General features: G+C 49.2%; 1 protein-coding gene across 8 annotated transcripts in view; it reads right to left on the bottom strand.

The window, feature by feature from the left end:
* Positions 1-22650, bottom strand: part of ALKBH2 (alkB homolog 2, alpha-ketoglutarate dependent dioxygenase) — a 248924-nt gene that overhangs the window by 26655 nt on the left and 199619 nt on the right. The window contains exon 5 of one of the 8 annotated variants that reach the window (XM_069619444.1): positions 7085-7159. The exons of the other annotated variants lie outside the window; for them this stretch is intronic. Within the exon in view, the coding sequence (XP_069475545.1) occupies positions 7090-7159 (70 nt within the window). The 3' untranslated portion in view covers positions 7085-7089. The remainder of the gene's footprint in view (positions 1-7084; positions 7160-22650) is intronic. 8 annotated transcript variants of the gene reach the window in all.

Here is a 22650-nt window from a genome sequence, read left to right as displayed (position 1 = left end):
CTTGTAAGGCTTGATAAAGTTTGATGAACGGAGTTAGGGCCGTTGTAGAAACGGCCAAAACATTATTGTAGATTTGTATGGCTGCAGCAGTTGATACATTTGGTTTTGGTCCTGTTTCACCATTGATATGAGTTGTCGGTGGGTTGGTTTATTTTTTTTAGATCTTTCATTGTATTTTCATTTTTTCCTGTTGTGTTGATTTGTCCACGACAGATAGATTTCAGGTGGAATCCCAGTATTCATCTGGTTTTATTTCTATGTTTTGCCGACCCGGTAATTTTGTAATTGGGGTACTGGTGCTTGCTTGTTGTATTGCCTCAGAATTACCGGTACGTACGGTTGTTTCTTGCAGCTTTTTAACATCGTTCTTTTTTTGTTGAAAACCGTTGAAGCTGGCAGTTAGTTTTGCTTCTATAACGGTATAATCAGCATTTAGTTTCTCAGTCAAGCGAATATCACGAGCCGTTTTGGCTATGTGCCATTTTTCCTCCCGTTTAGCCATTTTGATCCTGGTCGGATTTAGAGAGGTTTTCTACTGTAGGCATCTGGGAAATAATCTTGTGAGAAGCAATTTTACTGCTTATTTTACTATTAAGTATTGTGGCAGATGAAGGGCGAATTGTCTCATACTCTTTGTTTAATGTATTTTGCGTCTGCTTTTGATTTCCATTTATTTTACTTTCTGTATTTGTTTGGTGGTCACCGATCACCTCGCCTATTTTGCCCTTCTCTGGTATTTTGGGCTCTTTGAGGTCTACATTCATGTCCTTGTCGGTGATAGCTGGCTGGGGGAGCTTAGAGTCAGAGTGTTTGCTCATTGGTAGATTTTTTTTCTTTAGATGCACTTGTCTGTAATGATGCGTTTAAAAGTTCAAGGTCGGTGACTTCAAACGTTGAGACAAACAGAGCAGGATTCATTTCTACTTTGTTGACATTCAACGGTGAATACGTAGTTTGATTCAAGTCTACTAGGTCATGTGTTACAACTTGCCTTGGTAATGTAAGTAGTTTGGGTGTGCTCATTTGTTCATGGATTCTCAAATGTTTTGCTGCTTCTTCTAGTAAGCCTGTTGCTTTAGATGCTAAGATGTATAGCGATGGGATCTGTTTCTCAAATGTGAACACGGTGGGACTGACAATCTGATCACTTTCAATGGCTGGATTATCAGCTAATTCGGTGTTTGTGATCAATTCTAAGTCCCATTCATTTGATTGACTCATCTTCGCTTTACGTCCTGCTGGCTTTGCTAGCGTCCATGGATTCGTTAAGCGGCGTTGTTGCAGCGTTTTCCCCCTTGTTTGCGGTCCAGCATCGGGCATCGTTCTGCTTCCTTCTACCGAAATGCCCGTGTGTGGCCAAGCAGATAACAGTTGGTCAGCAGTTAGAGAGTTGGCGTCCGCGTACAGCACACAGCAAACAGTCAACAGTCAGAAAACGCGCCCTTTACTATCGCGGGCTGTACGCCGCAAGGGTGGTTTGTGCGTCCCTTTGAAGTGAAGAAATATCACGTGATCAGCCACGTGATCGTGCCCAAGCTCTGCCTACTCTAGGAAGCGAGCGGTGTCCTGCACGGCACCTTTCCAATCAGCTGGAAGCAGTCAGCTGGAAAAGAGTGTTCGATTGACAAAGCGTTTATCCTCTATGAAGGAAGCACACCATCAGTATTGCCTTACGCCAAGAATCAGGTATTTTATCTTCACGGAAGACTTTGTCAAACAAGATCTTTAGAAGCTCTGCCCAAAACCTCGGCTTGCTTTTTAAGGTTATATTTGCCAAGCCATTCGGCCCCGGAGCTCGAGATGATTTTAATACTTTTATTTTATCAATAAGTTGATTAATCGAAAAAGGAGGCACAGGAGGCATAATCTTCTTTATATGATTGACTTTATCTTCCGTCTCAATGTTACGTTCTAACAGGAATGTTTCCCATCTCAGGGCACTAATAGGATTAATCATAGAGATTGTCCTATTGCCCCGGGCCTCCCCAAGTATTGGCCAGATATTGTGCGTATTCTTAGTGCATAATATACGTACGTTTATTTAAGTATCTTTTTTGTTTGATCCACATTTTATACTTACTCTTAAGCAATCTGCTCGATATGAGGAAGGACTACATATTGGGGGAAGAGATCTTAGCTTTGCGAATTCCTATTCTAAGTAATCTCTTGGCGTCCCTGATTTCTGAGTCATACCCTTTAGCCTTCTTTTGCTTAGACCATGCTAATCCCACATTTTGCAGAAGCATATTTAGTAGAAAAGGTAGATATCCTCAATAGTCTCAATGTTGTTAATTGTCATTTCCCGGAAAATATCAATCTCTGGCTGACTTGTTTCCGTTATATGGAGAGCAGCTTTAGCTATATTTTTCTCAGACCAACTTATACGTGTGGCCGCATGATTCACCCTCAGAGTACCCAGAGATTTAAATGCATGTTTACTTATGTACGGGGTAATTGTTAATGAGAGTGAAGCATGGTCACTCCACGTATTCTCTAAAACAAGAAAGTCTCTAACCAATACAGCCAGTTCAGGGGTAACAATAATATAATCAAGAGTACTCCTACTTTTACCGTTCCCCCAGGTTTCTTTACCTGGATTGTCCCCCCTCGATCTTCCATTAATCATTTCCATATCCCAGAATTTGAAAAAGCTCAACCACTGCAATCCCTCCGTATCAGTTCTCACCTGGCGCATATTACTCTCAGCCCTTAAAAAAGGATTACTCGTGGACCATTTCCCTCCCCCCATGTGACAATTAAAGTCCCCCAAAATCGCAATCAGTTTGTTTCCCTGCTTAATAGACCATTTAATCATAGTCTCATGCAAGGATTCTTGGATTGCTTCGGTATGGGCCGCACCAGGAGGGTACAGAGTAATTATCAAGATGTTTACTATGTGATCCACAGACCATAATTCAAATTCCACAGCAATCACAAATTCGCCCGAGTAAGTCTCAATCTGGCGGGATTTTACATTATGCTTAATTCCCACGATCAGGCCCCCAGTAAGGTCTTCCCCTTGGCCCCTTATTTGCCAAAGATTGATAAACTGTATATCCATTTATCACAACTTGAGAGGTTAACCAGGTATCCTGTAAACAAAAGCAGGGGAATTTAGTCATAGTTAATGATCCTCCTGCTTGAAAAAGATGGTTAAAACCCCTACAATTCCAGGACATGATAGCAAAATTTCAATCTGTGTTTAGGACCGCCGGTAATGCTTCCACCAACCACTTCAAAGCGTTCTGAATATCCTCTATCTGAGGGGATCTCTCTTTCGTTCCCACAGGAATTAGAGTGTTAGTCTTGATCTCCACAATCTTCTTTCTGGGACAAATATGGTCTTCTACATCCACCTCCACTAGATTGTCTTTATATGATCTCAATAGTTGTATAGTAGAATGGAAATTAGTAAAATACTTTCAACAGTTGATACAGTCCAAGGCAAAGGCCTGACCTTGTACATCCTTCCCCAATCTTGAAGCATGGGTTTTCTCAGTGGCAGAAGAGGGACCCTAGTGGTCTAGAGGCCTACTCTGGAATCCCTGTCGATGCAGTAAAATCTTGTGAAGGTGTGCGTGGACTTCCATGTAGCAGCCCTGCAGATGTCCAGCAGGGGCACACCAGACAGGAATGCTATCGTCGCAGCCATCTCTCGGACGGCCAGGCAGCGGTCGGTTTGACAACCGGTGACAGTGTGTGATGCAGCCGAGAGAGCCACCTAGAGATGGAAACCTTGGACAAGGCCTACCCATGATTCACAGGACCAAAGTTCACAAACAGTTGAGATGTCTTCCGGAAACTCTGTGTGTGTGACACATAAAACTTCAGCGCACAAGCCACATCTAGCGAGTAGTCCTTTCAGCCGGTGACAAAGGTTTTGGAAAAAACACACGAAACACCTAAGGCTTGTTGAGGTGGAATTCCAACAGAACCTTTGGCATGAAGGAGAGGTGCGTCCACAGCACTACCCTTGTGTCGTGAAAAGTCGGATAAGGCTGTTTGCAGGAAAGGGCCTGGATCTCTCCTACCCTCCTGGTAGAGGTGATGGCCACGAGAAAAGCGGTCTTCCAGGAAAGGAACTTGAGAGGGGCCTGATGCATGGGCTCGAAGGGAGCCCCCATGAGCCTAGTCAGCACCAGGTTGAGTTCCCACGCCAGGGCAGGGGCCTTCAAAGGCGGGAACGATTGAAACAGTCCTTTGAAGAACTCCTTGACTAGACGGTGCGACCAAAGAGAAGACCGTCCTTGAGACCTGGTGTAGTGGGAGATAGCCGCCAGATGCACCTTGATAGATCGAGGCATGCGCCCGCCCGGACAGCTGCGGTCTCCGTCAACGTGATGCGTAGTGCAGAGATGACTGTCTGGACTAGCCCGCCTAGCCTTGTCTGCTGGACCCGTAGAAGTATTTTTCTGCAAGTGGAGACAGGGATTAGCCACCTGTGGGTTTTAGTGATGGCCTCCCAACTGTTCTTGCTCTCCCCCACTAATCACCTCCGATATCCCCTTAGTAACCTCACCTTATGTTTGTAAAAGATGAGCTCTCCATCCTGCGTGTCTTGCAGGGGCGCGTAGATACCAGTTACTTCACTGGTTTGAAGGCGTTGGGAGAGTTCCGGTAAGCATTGACTCTGAAGTCCCAGGCGGGATTGGTAAGTATCAAGTTCAAAGAGTTCAATGTGCCCGATGTTCACTCTTGTCCCCTTCCTTCCTTAAGTTGCAACTGAGTTTGTGAGAAGAAGGTCTCGTAGCTGCTGCTGGGGTTCAGGTAAGAGTCTGTGTTACCCAACGCTGTCCGGTAACTATTGCATGCGTTAACGTGTTGTTTTTCTCCCTCTTTACAGATGCGGCATATGAAGATATGGAGAATAATACCGCCGGTGGTAAATCAGGTAAGTCTATGGTGGTAAGAGGTATTTGTTGATTCCCTTGGCTCACCTTGTTATTCTTGTGCCCCTAGGTGCCGGAGTACGGCGAAGAAATGATGGAGACATGCAGGATCGAAAGATGCTGCGAGAACTGCCGAGTATTGCGCCGTGCTGGAGCTTGCAAAGCGACGTGTGCAGGACTGATGTACTTTCCAGGTCGGGAGATGAAATGGATCCGGAATCAGGTGAGGAATTTGAAATAAGTTTGTTTTCTAACCTTGTCCTTTTCTTCCTCTTTATTCTAGGAGCTCCGGATTCGAGGCGGGCGTGGCAGAAGACTGGATGCTGGCTGCAGGCACGCGGGCGTGGCAGAAGACTGGATGCTGGCTGCAGGCACGGTGAGAGTCACGCTGCTGGATGCAGAATAACACGAAGCGTGTGCTACTGTTCGGTCGTGGTTTAAATAGCCTCCAAAGTAGTCCCAGGAAAGAAGTTCCCCAGGACCACACCCGAGTAAAAAATAGTCCCTGTAGTAAAATAGTCCCATCCAGGCCTCACGTTGGCTTGGATTTATTTGCAGCATGGTCTGCATGAGGTAAGTAATGTCTATGAGCCTGGCGCCTATGGCGCCAGGACTGATTTTTATTATGAGCCTGGCGCCTACGGCGCCAGGACTGAACCCAGACAGCCCCTAGCTGGGGCTGCTGGGGTTTTTGTAAATGTCTGGATGCCTGCTCCCGGGACTGATGGGCTTGATCCGGATGCCCGGGGGTAGGCATCATGACACATAATCATCCGCTTATGGCCCTGATTTTCTCTTCGCCCCCCTGGACCAGCTCTCCCTCCAACTTATGGACAGCTGATTCCAACTGCTGTGGGGCCCTCCTCCTCCCCTTCTGTGCCCTGGGTGATGGGTCTTACTCATGTACAAGGGCAGTGTTGTCCTTCTTGTCCTCTTTTCTTCTTTAACCTGCACCCCCGCAGCAGGCTTCTTCAGTTGCTTCAGATACTTCTCACACGCAGGTTCTTCATTTCTTAAGACCAACTCGTCGCCAATGTTGCGAAGGGACTCTCACGCTTACTCAGGATTACTTATGTAGTTTATTACCAGATCTCAAGTCGCCATCACAATGAGTTATAAGGACAAGTAAACACTGGCAACTCATCACCCAGGCAGGGGAGGGCCAACTGTCTAACTACAGAACCTTGATGTCAACACACTCACCTTCACAGATCAACATTCCACATGACATCACCAGCTTACACCAGACACAGACAGGTACAATACAACAGATATATAACATACGATTGAATTCACAATATTATCAATGTCTCTTCTCATAACCTGTGTGAATTTCCCTTCCCCAGACCTGAAAAGGGTTTTCTCTTTAGTTCAAAAGAAACAAGGAAATCCAGTTTGATACACAGTTCCAATACAGTCCTTAAGGATGTGCATTTGATCACAAAGTTCACTTGCTTCAATAAGGTATCAAAAGTAATAGTAAGTTCCAACAACTGTCTCACAGGTTTTGAATGAATCTGAACCACTGGCATTGCTCTGGGCAACCTTCCCCACCACTGTTTTTTAGTCCGTCTGCGGCACTGCAAAAGGGGTCCAGCCATATGCAAATCAGTCAGGTACTGCCACCAATGGTAGCAGCGCAGCCCGAACTGCTAGGCCAGGTCCCCTCTACACGGAAACACAAGCAACCCCAGTTGGGACTCCTCAGTGAGGTGCAGCTTGGTTCCCAATGGCGCAGCAAGCAAGGGACCCACGTCTGGGCATACACTCTCCCACATAGTGAGACAAACAGTAACCACAAAAGCGATGAATGGAAGGTTTTGAATGGATCTGAACCACAGGCATTGCTCTGGGCAACCTTCCACACCACTGTTTTTTAGTCTGTCTGCGGCACTGCAAAAGGGGTCTAGCCATATGCAAATAAGTCAGGTACTGCCACCAACCGTAGCAGCCCAGCCCGAACTGCAAGGCCAGGTCCCCTCTGCACGGAAACACAAGCAACCCCAGACATGTTTCGGAATTGCTGGGCCTCCTCAGTGAGGTGCAATTGTCTGTGCCAGGATGATTTGCCACAACTTTGGTTTCAAAAGAATTTCAAATTTTCCTCAACAAGCTTTCACAATTCTTTAAATGTCACAAGTTAACAGGGCTTGTTTGTATTAGAACCACAGTTCAGAACTTGCATCAACTAATACCTGGTTTATTCCTTTGCCAGGTCTTTTAGGAAACAACTTCTTGTCATACGGGTATACTCGCCTGCCAGTCTACTTCTTCACCAAAAAGAACAGAAAAGTGCTTCAGTGGTAACATCCAACTTAGAATAACAACAACTTCATAAGACTTCTTTAGCATAAACCGTTAAGCAAGTTGTGGGGAAACAAGGAACCACATTAGTACTCTTTCAGACTCCTTGGCAACTATGCTCCTTTCCCTCTGGATAACCTTCTCCAGAAGGGCAGCCTGTTTGCCACCTTTCTGTCCCCTCTGCACCAACAACCAAATAGTGACCAAAGGGTAGTCTCAATTTTCTTCTATCTTGGCTTTGTCAATGTAGGTTTCTATCACCTAATGATCTGTGTTTCATAGCACACAAGCAGCAAGTCTTACAACCATTAAAACCTCCCAATATTCCCTTCTTGCCTTGAGTACTTTTTGTTATATCGTTATTTCTGGTTGTTAATAGACTCTTAGCTTGGGTATTGCTTGTAAGCTTTTAGACCTTATACGGCTTCCCCACTGGGTTTTTGGGCTTTTCACAATCTCATACGCTTATTTGCATAGTCACTTTCATTGAACAGATATAACTTTAGTTATTTTCGTATAATTTGGTATTAAAAAAAACAGTTACTGCTGCTTTCACTCACACACGTGTGAAACTGCCTGCTGTGAACACGCAGACAGCGTTGGAGCGCTCCAGAGTCACTTGCAAGCTGTGAACTCACCAGCTAAGTCGCTCAATCACGCTCCACTCTGTGTGCACAGGTCTTCTGTGCTTGTGGCTCCTCGCATTTGGGCGGACAGCCTCCTCTAGTCGTTCTCTGCTCACACCACTGACAAATGGAGCTTCTGTTGCAGAGAGTGTCTGTGCAACCCAGCCACCTGGAACCTCTGAAGAGGGCACTCTACCCTTGCTACTGCTGCTTCCCGCTGTGCGAAATCTGCACAACTAATCTTCAAGCAAGCGTCTCTTCCTTGTGCTTCCCGCTGCGCGACCTCTGCGACAGGGAGAGTTCAAGGCAAAGACTCATGACCCACCACCGATTCGGGCATTTCAGTGGTCCTGTAGTCTTCTCTCACCTCAGGCTTTACTCTCTGCTGCAGCCAGGCCTGTGCTGCTTCTTCCTCTTCCGCTGCTCTACTCCTTCTGATGCCTGCACTTGAGGGGGCTTTTTAAGCCTCTCAGTCCCCTTCAGGTGTAGGTCATCTACACTAATTCCCGCTTCATCCCTCTTCCTCATCCCAGTGCTCAGGGAATTAAGGGACTTGAAGTCCCTCACAACAAGGTACGTTTTTCTAACTTTTTCTGTTTTACCGATTTGCCTTCTATTTTCTACAACATTCATTGAAGGAACAGGATTACAAATCAGTTACCAGTCTTGTTTGAAAAGAGGAATAAGGTTTTCTACGCTTTTGATCATTATTATTCACAGACTTCTTTCCATTTGCCCCTTTTTAGTTAGGGAGGCATTTAGCTCTATAGGCTTGAGAATGGATTTTATTCACTTTTATACCACAATAGTTTTGGCTGACTTTACCCACCGTTGTGTGTTCAACAGGTCAAACAGATTATTGTGGCAACAAGCAATTATGTATTTTGGCAGTTGAAATCTCTCTTCCTTAGAGGAAGGTAAATACTGTGTCTCGCCCCACTGATTCCTCTCATCTCCCTGAGCCTTTTCTCCTCCCATTTGATCCTCCCGCAGAGCACCACCCCCAAGGAAAGGACCAGGAAGCGCCTGCCTTTGCCTGGGAGGCGAGTTAAGGCAGGGATTTGGTGGGGGGTCCATAGGATTCATCACAATAGCATAATCAACAATCACGAGTATGAACTTATTTCCCAGCTTTGATGTTTCTAGCAGGCCCACTATGTCCATCACTATACAGGAAAATGGGGTCTTCGATGATGGGAAGGGGTTGTAACAGGGATGGGGGAAATGGGGTGGCTGTGGTCTTTTGGCAAATCTCGCAGGAAAAGATAGTTCTTCAAATCTGCTGTGAGGAGTCAGAAATGAGAGGCGGACACAAGGTTGTAATATTCTTAGAATCAAACATTTTATGTAACACCAAATGGGTTGGAATAACGCCTCTCTAGCCCTATCCTAAAGAAAGAGGTTCCCTGCCTAGGAAACTAAGACTAAGAATCAGTCTGTGTCAAGTAGTTAACTTAAAAACCGTCCTTGTGTCCCAAAACAATCTACTGACCCTCACACTAGAAACAAACAATTAAGGGTGCAAGGAAATATCTCTGACTTATGCTCAGTCATAATCAAAACATAAGGATACATTCAAAAAGTGTTTTCCAAGGAGAAACCCTTGGATCCAGAGGATGCTTCCCTTCCCCTGGATTGTTAGGTAGGATGGCCAAGTGTTTCTTTTAAAAAATTGTTTCTCTGGATCACAAGAGTGTCTCTTTATCCAATAATTCCTTGAGACTTTTTTTTTCCAAAACTTTTTATTGGCATTTTTCAACATTAATACATTCCAACTGAAACCCTTGCTCTAAAACCTGCTCAATAGCTTTGTGTATGCCCTCCCAAAATTGAGCTATCTTGGGGCATTCCCACCAGATGTGGCTCCATGTCCCCCCCCACATTTCCTCCAGCACCTCTGGGAGGTCCCCAGATACATCCTGTGCAGCCTAGTTGGCGTCAGGTGCAACTAAAATATTAGTTTCTAGCCATATTTCTCGAATCTGGAGGGATCTTGTCAATTTAGGGATGAGATCCCACAGTTTTACCACATCGGTTTCCTCTACTGCGCACCCAGTAGAGGTCTCCCATCTTTTTATGTATGTTCTCGGGGGAGGGTTTTTTCCTAGTTGTATGCGTTTGTATTTGTTTGCTACCACTCTGGTGTCACCTGGGTCTCTATTTAGGTATTTTTCTAATGGGGTTATAGTTGACGAACCCCTGCTTGCTTCATGGTTGGGTGAAGTAGCCAGTGCCTCAGTTGGACGTAGGTGTACCTTTTCCTAATCACCTAGGGTAAAGTCCGATTTGCATTGGTCGAAGTGTTTAATGTGGTCCCCATCTAACATGTCTCTAACCTTGAGGCATATCCCCTTTTGCCAGTCCCCGAATGTGTGCGTTTTGTGGCCGGTGTGAATTGAGGATTGTCAAAGAGCGTTGTGTACCGCGAATGGAACGTAGTGATGGCCGCCTTTTTGGCCGCTTAATCCCATGTGTCTTCCATTACTGTCGCGATGGAGCTGCTATACATTTGCGGAGGTCCGTCTGTCTTAGTTTTCCATAGTATTCCCTCCAGGTCCCCCCTGGCGACTGCTCTGTCCATGGGTCTCCAGATCTTGTCCCTGTCGTCGTCCTGCCAATCCCAGACTACCCTCATCTGGGCCGCTAAGTAGTAGGCCCTGAAGTCCGGTTCACCTATGCTGCCCAGGGAGGACGGGACTCGCATTAGTTTTGCGGCCAGGCACAGAGGTTTGTTGTTCCAAATAAATGTTGTGGTTATTCTGCAGAGGGCTCTGAAGTAGCTCCGTGGGACGTGGATAGGGAGAGCTGTAAAGTGATGAAATAGTTGTGGCAGCACCACCATTTGTAATGTGTTTAGGAGTCCCATCCATGTAATCCCTAGCGGGCACCAGTCTACCATTTTGGATTTGAGCTTCTCCAGGAGGGGAGGATAATTTGCTTGACATAACCTCCCCAGTGATTTGGTTAGTTTGACCCGTAGGTAAATTATGGAGTGTTCGACTCATCTGTAGGGGGAGGACATTTTGAGGTTGCGCTCAACCGAGCTGGTGAGGATAAAATTGAGAATTTCAGACTTGGCTGGGTTTATTTTTAAGCCGGCGACCCCCCTAAACTGATTAAGTTCATTCTCTATGGCATTGAGGGAAATCTCTGGATGGGAAACCGTGAAAAGCATATCGCCGGCGAATGCCGCAATTTTGTGTGTCGCCTCCGAAAGGTATTCCCTTTATCCCCTCATTTGTGCGTACCGCTGCTAGGAAGTGTTCTAGATGTAAGGCGTACAGCATGGGGGACAGTGGGCACACCTGCTTCGTGCCTCGGGTCACTGCTACCGCTTCTGATACTAGGCCGTTGATGGAGAGCCTGAGCACCGGGGGCCCTTAGTTGGCTCTTAACCGGTTCAGGAATCTGAGTCCGAAGCCCATCTTTCTCATGGTTGCAAAGAGGAATCTCCACTCTATGCGGTCGAAAGCTTTCTCGGCGTCGATCGCTAGTAGGAGGGCCGGGACACCTCTCTTGTGTGAATTTTCACAATCAGGTGGGGTATTGTCCTGACGTTGTCTCCTGTCTGGCGGCCCCTAATGAAGCCTGATTGGTCGAGACGGATTCATTTTGGCAGAACTGATCTATTCTAGTCGCAAGGGTTTGTGTGTGAATCATAGCGTCGACATTTATGACGTCGATGGGGCGGTAGGATCTGCATTCAGTGGGGTCCTTACCTTTTTTCTGGATGAGTATCACTTTTGCCTCTTCCATGGAATTCGAAATGGCCCAGTCCTTGCCTATCTGGTTGAAAAGGTCTGTGTGATAGGGAATGAGTAGTTCTTTATGCATTTATAGAATTCGGCTAGAAAGCCTTCTGGGCCAGGGGACTTATGTATAGGTAGGGATTTCATTGCTGCATGGACTTCATCTCTAGATACCCCCCTTCCAGGATTTCCTTCTCTTCTGCCGCTAGTCTCGGTAAGTCCATCTTATTTAAGTATGATACCTGGGTCGCCGGTGATGGATTTTCTGAGCTGTACAGATTAGTATAGAACCGAACAAACTGTGTCTGTATGTCTTTATTGCCAGTGCTCGTTTTACCACCCTCCACCTTTATTTTCAAGATAGTTTTGTCTGGCCAGGAGGCGGTCTGACTTGTTCACTTGGATATAATACTTTTGTTTAAGACGTAGTAAGTTGTGTTCCGCTGCCCTTGTCTGTATAAGGTCAGGGTTGGTCCCATCTTGGCCAGGATTTCCTATAGTTTGTCTCTAGCCTGACCTCCTCCAGCCTCCATTCCCTGTCCCTTCTAGCCTTGATTGCTATAATTCTCCCTCTAATCGTTGCTTTGAATGTGTCCAATCTAACCTGTGGAGACGTGTCGCCAGCCTTGTTTGTGTAAAAGAAAGCTTCTATTTCCTCTGCCACTTCACAGACTAAAGTTTCGTCCTTAAAGAGGAGAGTCGGGTATCTGCCACCTCCACAGGCCTGGCGGTGACTGGTTCCTTTTCATTGTGAGGGATATTGGAGCATGGTCTGAGATTGCTATGGCGCCCAGGTCCATTCTCGTGACTCTTCCCATCAGTGTTCTGGAAACCTAGTTGTAAACAATTCTCGAATGTGACTGGTGTGCATGCGAGTAAAAGGTAAAGCCCTCCTTATCCCCTTCCCGTTCCCTCCACACGTCTACCAGGGCCAGGTCTTGCACCTTCGCCCTGAGGCCCTCTGATGGGCGTCCCTGTGTTCCTGGGAAGATGCTACTTCTGTCTTTGTTGGGATCCCAGATCATGTTAAGGTCCTCGGTTAATATGATGGGTGTTTTTGCGAAGTGTTTGAGGGTGGTCAGTGCTTTTTGGATGTAGGCGTCTTGACCAGTGTTGGGTGCGTATAGTGTTGCCACCGTGTATCTCTCCCCCCTCCCCTCCAGGGCAATGGTTAGGTATCTCCCCCGGTCGTCCCAATTGGATCCTGCAACGTTTAGATCTAGGCCGTCTCTCAGGGCTATGAGGACCCCCCCCCTTCTTGACGGATTGCGTTGATTGCAGAATTCTTTTGTTACCCCAGAGTTTTATTCTCGGTCTGTCTCAGGTTTGGATATGCATTTCTTGTAACGTTACTAGATCTGGGTGTTCCCTTCTAACAAATCTCTCCACATTTTTCCTTTTGGTAGGTGAGTTTAGGCAATTGACATTTAGAGATATTGGGGGTCATTCCGAGTTTGGAGGCAGCCATGGTGCTATTAGCACCATGGCTGCCTCCAAACCCGGGTCCGGGTACGGGTAGACGGAATGTGGACTTTCCGGGTCATTCCAACCTTGGAGGATCCGGTAAGTCCCCATTCCGAAAACCATTCCCCATTCCCACTTGAGCCCCTATAGGGCTCAATGGGAATGGGGAAGGTGCCAATTACGGGCCCGCAAATAGCGGGCCTGTTATTAGCACCCTGGTCCCCTAGCAGGACCCACTAAGGACGTCTGGTCTGACCAGACGTTCTTTGCGGGTCCCGCTAGGGAACCTCGGAATAGGGCGGTAAGGGGTTACCAGCACTGGCATCCTTACCGGTAACCCCTTACCGCCCAACTCGGAATGACCCCCATTATCTTCAGCTCGTAGTTGCTAGCCATTCTTTTCCCCCAGAGACCTTATCTTGTACTTGCATCCCTGCTAAGATAGGGGGTTGCCTTTCGCGCCCCCCCCCTTCGTGGTGCGCCATCCCTGCATTATTGACGGGTCCCCCCGGATCAACCCCCTATCCCCCATTTCCCCCCAAAACAGTGTGGATTCAACTGGCATGTAGCCCCCCTCGGTTTTTGGTTACGAGAGTTGAACCCTATGATACTCCCAGAAGTGCTCCACATGAGATACCCCAATCTCATTTCCAGATTTGGCCCCCCACCCCTCCCTGCGGGGCCTCGCTTTGCCAGTGTCTGGCTTGAAGATGCTAGCAGTGAACTTGGCAGAGGTCTAATTCTCTTTAACTAAAGTTGACCTTACATAACTTAAGTCCTGCCCAGGCGAGTTGTCCAGGCGCTGGTGGTCTTGTGCAGTATGTTTTCAGCTTCGGCCTCGGGGGTGGTGACCATCAAATCCCGGTCGTGCCTGGGCGGTGGGGACCTTCAGCTTGGTTGGGCTTCCCCCTTCTTGGATCTTTTATTTTTGACCGTGGACCATTCCCATGGCCTACGGCTGTTGTGTGTGTTGGTGGAGGGATTAAGTTGGTGTTGGGAGTCGTCGTCGATGCCCAGCAGTGAGAGACCTTGCTCACAGTGAGTGATTTTCTGTTGCTTGCCTTTTCACTCGAAGGTCAGGCGGAAAGGGTGGGCCCACCTATAGCAAATTTCTCTGGATCTTCCTCCGTTTGATGAGCATGGCCTGGGCTAGGTCTTGGTAGAGAAATATTTCTGCTCTGTTTAAGGTGACCTGGTCTGCTTTTCTGGCCTTGGCCAAGACTCCTTTTTCCACTGTAATTGTGGAAGGCCACCAGTACATCCCTTGGTCGGGCTCCTGGCATTGTGGCTCCACCCTGTGGACTCGGTCGAATTGGATCTCCGGAGCTATGTCCGGGGCTAGGAGATTTCCAAATATTGTCTTAAGAACTTGCAAAAGGTCCTGGTCCTGCGTTGCGTCTGGTAGGCATTTGACTCGGATGTTTAATCTCCTCGACCTGTTCTCCAGGTCCTCCGCCTGGAGTTTGAGGTTGTAGGTAGCTGCCACCAGGGTTTCCAGCAGGGTGTCTGCTTTCCTAGTGTCCTCCGTCAGTTCTTGTATTGCTCTCTTGTTTGTGTCCACCCTCTCTTCTAGTTTATGGACGTTGCTCTTTATCTCCCATAGCCCCTCTGCCAGGTCCTCTGTCAGGGCGTCCATCTGTTTCTGTCCTGCTGTGGTGCTCTTATCCACTATCTCAACTATTTGGTGTTTGAGAGCCGACTGTGTTACTGGTCTGTCTTGGTCCTCTTGATCTGGTTCCATCCTTGAATCTGCAGACCAGTCTGTTGTGGGGAGGGCCCCAGGTAGGTCAGTCTCCTTAGCCCATATCTTTGGTAGTGGTCCTTCTTGCGTCTTCCTGGGGTTTCTGGGGGACAGCTGGGAGTCTTTGTTCCTATTTTTGGACATTACTCCGTAGGCGGCCACCTATGGAGTGCAGAGGTTGGCTGGGCAGCTGTATGGTACTGCAGGGGCCCCCTCGGAGGGGGGAGGGCGTGGCACATTTATTTATTTATTTGAATTTATAAAGCGCCCAGAGGCATTGTGGCGCTGTTACAGAGTGTTTGCTTTTTACAGGATATGCATACATGTTATGACAGACATTACATAAGTGGTGAATACAAATTGGTACAGGTAGTTTCTTAGACATCGGGTTTGGGGCTATACTGGATGGACCGACCTGGACAGATAAAATAAGCGGTGTCGCATAACAATTTGCTATGCAATTCTGTCAGTTTGCTTATCAAATGGACACTTGTGTAGCAAAGATAGCTATTTAAATTGCCCTCTTCAATGAAAGCACACCTCGTCTTGCATTCCTCTCTTGCCCTCTGTGCTCTCTTCCCCCTCTTTTCTCTGTTCACTTCAAGCCATAATGGAGATAAAGTGCAGCAGTAATCATCTCCCCGACTCTTCGTGCAAAGGCATGTGTGGGAGTGCTAGGCAAGAATTTATTTTTCGGTTTCAAACAATTGCAAACCAGAAATAATCGGGATGCTACTTTTATTAAGCTTTTTATATGCAGTCTGAAAAAGACCAGTATGTGTCAAATTTATATTTGCAATACAGTCATGCAATTCCATTCCATATAGGTTGTTACATAATGCATGATTTGAGTATGGATACTGTAAAACACTGCATCATTTCCATGCTTTACAGTAAAATGTAGGTTAGTATATCGAAATTTCATGGTGTCAACTATATTTTATTTTGTTGTGGAAGATGCATCATATTGACGAATGAACACTTTTGAAAATGTACATGATCACATGCTTTTGATGGCAAACCTAGTTCTGTAACCTGCAGGTTGCATACATCTTGCAACTGGTGCTCAACCCATGTGCAAACCCATACTCCTTGACATTCTGTATGATCACCCAATTGCTTTATACCAGCTACCCTGAAATTGAGATGACCACAAACTACAATATTCCATCTAGTTTGCCCAGTTCTCTGCCTGAAATGCAATCCACTCTGCTAAGTCTCTTTCTTTCCTCTTACATAATGAATAAACAAAGCAAACTAGATGCTTATGCAAAGTAGTGATCAATAGTCCATCCAATATGATCTATTCAATACCAAACACTGCAATTAGCCTCCAGAGCTTTGCTTTATGATTATGACTGCATTATATATTACCACCTGCATGAGACAGCTGTCAAACTGTTGTCAGAGCCTTTTTTTAAAAAAACGTTTTATTTATTTCCAACAACAACAAAAGGAAAACAGATAAACAAGCCCCAACTCCCACCCTCCCCCCCGCAAGCAGGATTAACCAGTCCTCGAGCCTTAACACCCTAAGTCAATCAGATGAATTCGTGATTTTTGGAACAATCCCAAGCTTGACCCCCCTCCCAATTCCCCCTCCCTCTTCCCCCCCTCGTTAGCCCCTAAGCCGTCACCTCCACGAATAACACACAAAAGTCTACTGCAGGTCCAGGAGCCGCAAACGCTGAGGGCGCCACCCAATTCGGAAATCGTCTTTGAGAAACACCATAATTTCCTCCCAATCCGTTGCAAAGGAAGGAAGTTTATTGTCCATGGCGTACGTTGCCCATTCAAGAGCTATAATTTCCCAGAGCTTCCGCAGCAAGTCCCTCATGAGGGGTACCGCAGCACTCCTCCAACGTTGCGCTATTACAGTCGTAGCCGCGAGAACGAGGATCACCCTCGCTCTCTCCCTAGACCTAGGCTCCCCCAGGATAGTGCCCCCTCCCAACCCCAGGAGAGATAGCGTTGGTGGTCTGCTGCCCCCCACCCCAAATGCCTGCTCCTGAGCCTCTGCAACTACCTGCCAAAAGGGTCTGATTGCAGGACAGTCCCACCAAATATGTTGCGCCATGCCCTCCAGATCACATCACCTCCCCGAAGTGTCAGGATAGAGCTCCCAAAGACGCGCAGGGGTATAACGCAACCCAAACAAAATCTTGTATCACATTTCCTGGATTTGGGACACCTTAGCCAATTTGGGGATTTTCTGCTATAGCCTCTCCCAGTCCCTACGTTCGATGTCCCTACCTATGATCTGCTCCCACCTACCCATGTAACTCCATTGGCTTCTAATGGTGGCATCGTCCAGGATTTTGTATAAATTAGATACTAGCCCTTTGGACCCATCATTGGATAGAAGAAACTTCTCAAAGCTCGTCTTTTCTCTTGTCGCCGCCTGCTTATTTGCTGAGTTCAGTGCCCAATGCCGCAGCTGCGTGTACCTGAGCCTGTCCCCTTCAGTTACACCATATTCCCTCTTGCACTCCTTAAATGAAAGGATTCTTTCCCCGCAGAATAACTTGCCCAGTCGTGTATACCCCCCCCCTCCTGCCATTGTGTAAACGCGCCCCCCTCCAGCCCTGGGGTGAAATCCCCATTACCAAACAAAGGCGTGAAAGGAGATGGGAAGGTCGTGATCCCCTTTGTTCTCACCAGGTTGTCCCAATTCTCTGCCATCAATTTCGTTATAGAACTTTCATAAAGATGCCGAGGCCGTAGCTGCTTAGGGAGCCACAATACCTCCGCAAGAGCATGGTGCGCCACCGCTCTGTCCATTTTCACCCACTGTTTGTCCCATGTAGCCTCCCCTTCCCGAAGCCACTCTCTACTTAGTCGCAGCTGCGCCGCCTCATAATACTGTTGAAAATTCGGCAATGCAAGGCCCCCCTCCCGTCTGGGTGCCATCATCAGCTGCCTGCTAACTCGTGCTTTCCTCCCCACCCATAAAAATTCACTGGTCAAGGATCCCAGCTCCTTAAAGAAGCCCGCGGGTACTGCCTGCGGTATTGCCTGGAAAAGGTACAGGAGGCACGGCAAGGTCACCATTATAACCGCAGCTACCCTACCCAGCCATGACACACGGAGAGCCCTCCACCGACGATAATCCCCATTTATCTCCCTCAACAATGGTGGGTAGTTAGCCTTATACCAGCCAGCGAACGTTGGCGTGATCGTCACTCCCAGGTATTTAATGCCGCCCGGGCTCCATAGAAAAGGGGTGGCCGCTCTGAGTGCCTCCCGATCCCCTGGGTTTAGAGTTAAGTTCAAGAGCTCCGATTTACCAAGATTAATCTTAAAGCCGGAAGCTTACCCGAATTCCTCCAATAACGCCCTGCTTGCCTGGATCGACTCCCGGGGAGCTGTCAGTGTCAGGAGCATGTCGTCAGCAAATGCTGCGACTTTGTTCCCTCCCTCCAAATGGAATACCCCTAATCACCCGGCTCTCCCTCATTGCCTGTAATAAAGGCTCAAGATAAATTGTGTAAAGCATTGGGGACAAGGGGCAGCCCTGCTTAGTACCCCTGCTCCGTGTAAAAGACAGCGACATGACCCCATTCACCGCTATTCTCATGGTTGGTGCCTGGTAGTTGGCCCGAACCATAGCAAGGAACTCTCCATCGATGCCCATTTTTTGCATTGTCCTGAACAGAAAGGATCACTCCACGCGATCAAACGCTTTTTCTGCGTCCAATGATAGAAGTACCGCAGGAGTTCCTGTCCTGTCAGCCTGTTCAACTAAATGAGCCACCCTCCTGATGTTGTCCGCGGTGTGCCGGCCCTTTATAACCCCTGCTTGGTCCGGATGGATCAATCCCGGGAGAAGGCCCTCCATCCTATTGGCCAAGATCTTCGTGAATATTTTGGCGTCAATGTTAATTAGCACTATTGGCCTATAGGATGCCCTCTCTTCCGGGTCCCTGTGCGGTTTCAGAATGAGGGTCAGTCTCACCTCCTCCAAAGACGGCGATATTCTCCCCGTTGATCTGAATGTATTAAAAAGGTTGGGCAGATGTGGGACAAGGACGGGGGCGAAGGTTTTGTAGAAGGAGGCAGCATATCCATCTGGGCCCGGTGCCTTGTTCGGTGGAAGGGCACAGATCACTTTCCTCACTTCCTTCTCTGATATTTCCCTGTTAAGCAGGTCCATCTCCTCCTTCCCGATCTTCCCCAGCTCCGTTCTGTCCAAGAATTCCGTCTGTGCATCGGCTGGAGGCCCCTGCGACGCATAGAGGGACTCATAGAATTGTACCAACACCTCCTGCATCTCCCCCAACCGCGTCACCCGTTCCCATGCACCCGTCTTCAGGGCCATGATTGCGTTTCTAGACTGGGCTCCTCTCAGCAACCGCGCAAGGAGTGCATCCGCCTTATTCGCTTTTGCATAAAATTTCTGGCGGACGCAGAGTAGCGCCCCTTCAGCCTTTTTAGTACGGAGAAGTTCCAGCTGCCCCAAAGCTCTTCGGTATTCCCTCATAGCCACCCTGGATGGGGTAGCTCCCGCCTGTTGCCTAGCCTTCTCAACTTCCCCCTCTAATTGCGCTTCGAGCACCGCTAGTTGCCTCTTCCTCTGCACTGCAGCTGCTATGAGCTCCCCCCTCAGCGTGGGCTTAAAAGCATCCCATCTCGTCCCATCCCCCGTGTCTCCCCTCTTCTTAAGCTCGAAATAAGTCTTGATTTTATCTTCCATTTCTTGCCAAATAATGGGATCTCTGAGGAGATATCTCGATACCTCCAAGACCACACCCCCTTCTCTCTAAGACCCAAGGGCATCCTCATCGAGACCACCTTGTGGTCCGCTATGCCAATGGGGCCCGTTACAACCTCCCTAATTCTGCCCACCAAGCTAGAGGAGACCCATATATTATCGATCCCAGACTGAGACCCATGGACCCCGGATAGAAAAGTATAACCCTCCTCCTCCCCCTTTAGCTCCTGCCATACATCCCGTAGACCCCCTCCACTTATTTTCTCCTTAGGACCTGAAGACATCACAGCCCCTCCTCTCGCGGGGGCCCCCCCGACCTGTCCCTATCCCTCTCCCAGGCTATGTTAAGGTCCCCCATCAGAATTATTTGCTCCCAGGCCTTCTCTTCCAAAACTCCCAACACCCGCTTCAGAAACTGCTCTTGGCCAGAGTTCGGGGCATATACCACCGCTAGCGTGTATGAATCATTTTGGTGGGATCCCTTAACTATAATATACCTCCCCCTTCTTGTACCAGTGTCAGTTACCCTAAAATCCACTGAGTCTCTAATGGCCAAGGCAACCCCTCCCCGACTTTTTGCTCCCCGAGGCATGTAGGATCTGGCCAAACCCCCTCAATTTCAAACGTCCCTGGTCTTTTTGCCTAAGATGCATCTCCTGAAGAACCAGAACATCTGGGCCCTCCTTTCTTGTAAATTGCTCCAATTTCTTCCTCTTGAGAGGGGTATTCAATCCCCTCACGTTATGCGTCAGCCACTTGAATCCTACTCATACCGCCACAGGCCACAATCCACCCCATCCCCCTTGCCCCCCCTAATACCCAATTCAACGAGCATGGAGCTTGCCCTGTCTTTGCGCAAGCCGCCCTCCTGCTCCCTCCTACATTGGTATGATTGGCCACCTACCAGGGCCTGAAACTCGAGCCAAGCCACTGCTGCCTGCCCCCCCCTCCCCCAACTCCCCCTCCACCCTTCCCCCCAGGAGCCCCCCCAACCAACTGTCCCCTTCCCCCCACGAAGGGCTTGCCCTTCCCGCTCCCTCCTCCCCCTCTTTCTCAGGTATACCCACCCTTCCCGATTCATAGATGATCGTTTGGCCCCCCTTGCCATTTGCTCCTTTTGAGGCCCACCACCCTGGTAACTCCCTTTGGCTTATACTTCCACCTGGGCACACCTCCCCTCCTCAGTCGGGCTTGCTTGTGTTCCTCTCCTTGGTCAACTTCCCGCTCAACCTCGCCCACCTTCTCTTTTCCCCCACCGTCGACCACAGCCAGGGTTTTAGCTCCACCCCCGTACACGCGGGTCGTCTCCCCGCACTAGTAGATGCCTCCTCAAGATCCAGACGGAGGATGTCCGCACCTTCTTGCAGCGTTGTTATTCGCTTTTGAGCCCCCTCCCACTCGAAGATAAGGTCCATTTGTATTTAATCCCCTTGCTATTGAGTTCCTTAAGGACCGGGCCAATTAGGCGTCTCTTTAGCAGAGTGCTGCTCGCCAAGTCCTGGAACAAGGCGATACAGTGACCATTGTACTGTATTGGCTCTTGCTTTCTTGCCTCTTGGAGAACTGCTTCCTTTTGGGCGTAACTGGCAAAGGCTGCCAGGACATCCCTGGGCCTCTGCGTCACTCCTCCGCCCCCTCTGCCAACCCTGTGGACCCGGTCTAACTCCACTGCATCTGGGGGTGACACACCTAGGATCCCAGCGAGAATTGCTTGCACCACCCCCTTAAGTTCCTCGTCTCGGACCGTTTCCGGCAGCCATTTAATCCGTATATTAACTCTGCGGGACCTGTTTTCCATGTCCTCCATCTGGGTCTCTAGATTCTGCGTGGCCACGTCGAGTCTTTTGATTGCCTCACTGTGCGCCGTCTCTTCCTTGTCCATCTCCTGCAGCCCTCTCTCCAGGAGGTCAGTTTGTTCGCCTTGCTGCCACAGCTCCTGCTTAATCTCCCCTAGGGTCGAATTGAGGACCGACCGCAGAAGTTGGAACTGTACCTGAAACGTTTTCGTCAGGATGGCTTGGAGGGCGAGCATCTCTCCCCTAATGTCTTGCCTCGAAAGCATGGCTGCAGTTTCCCCTTCAAGCGGCATGGCCGTGTCCACCGTGCCATCACGCACACTTTTAGCCGTCTCTCTTCTCTCTTGCAGTGGCCAGATGGTGGGAAGGGTGCCCGAAGCATCCCCCGGAATCTGCAGATCTTTCCTGCTCTTTCCTTTGTGTTTGGTAGCCATCCCAATATAGGTTACAGATGCGGCGATCACACTACCACACGCCGCTGGTTCCCAGGTGTCCTGCCTCCCGCTGGCCCGCATTTGTCACCACCTGTGTCTAGGCGCCTGATCCACCTCCCGCCGCGCCCTCCTCAAGGTTCACTGATCCTCTCAGGCTTCCGCGTGGCACTTGGGGTCTTGGCCGCTGAGAAAGTCCTCCACTGTGGGCACAGTGCCCGGATCGGAGCGCCCAATCAACCCTTCCACCACGATGAGTGGGACCCCTGCAGGGCGCAAGTCGGGTCTCACACTAAGGGGCACACTCCTTTCAAGCCATGCTCTCAGTCCTGTAGCCGTTCCTGCTGCCCCCAAGCGAGTCCCACACCACCTCCTTTTCCTCTGGGTGCAGGCACTCCCACGGTGGGCCCCCCACACCGCAGTCGGCCACTCACCGACTCCTGCTGGCCAGCCGCTACACCAGGCGCCGCCGCTCCTCCTTCGGGGGTGGGGGCAGGATGGGGATCTGCCCGCCCACGCCGCTGCTATGCTGCGGCAACACGGGTCTCCAGCGTCGGGGCAGCTGCCGCAGAGCCGCCCAGCCACGACAGCCCCCAGGTGAGTCAGGGGCGGGCTCCCTCCAAGTTGCTCCGGAGCCACTCGGCCGCCGCAATCCCCCCGCGGCTGGTATCACACCGCCACCCGCCGCAGGCACTCCTCAGCCGCGGGTGAGCCAGCACCGCCTACCAGTTCTCGGGCGCTCCTCCCGCCCCAAGTTCGTTGCAGGCCGACACCGTGGTCCCCGCAAACGGTAGCGTGCGGCTGATTACTCCGTGTCGCTCGGTGTGCCAGTGCACCAGGGCCCCTCCGCTTCACTTAGCCACGCAAAGCTCGACTCACAGACCGGGTGGTGGGCACAATCCCAGGTATGGGGCGCAGGAGCTCCACCAGCACGACTAC

Source organism: Ambystoma mexicanum, chromosome 10 (assembly GCF_040938575.1).
Source record: "Ambystoma mexicanum isolate Mex_15411 chromosome 10, UKY_AmexF1_1, whole genome shotgun sequence".
In the NCBI taxonomy this organism is placed as follows: domain Eukaryota; kingdom Metazoa; phylum Chordata; class Amphibia; order Caudata; family Ambystomatidae; genus Ambystoma; species Ambystoma mexicanum.
The sequence above is the reverse complement of the archived record's forward strand: the minus strand, read 5'-3'. Positions and strand labels throughout refer to the sequence as shown.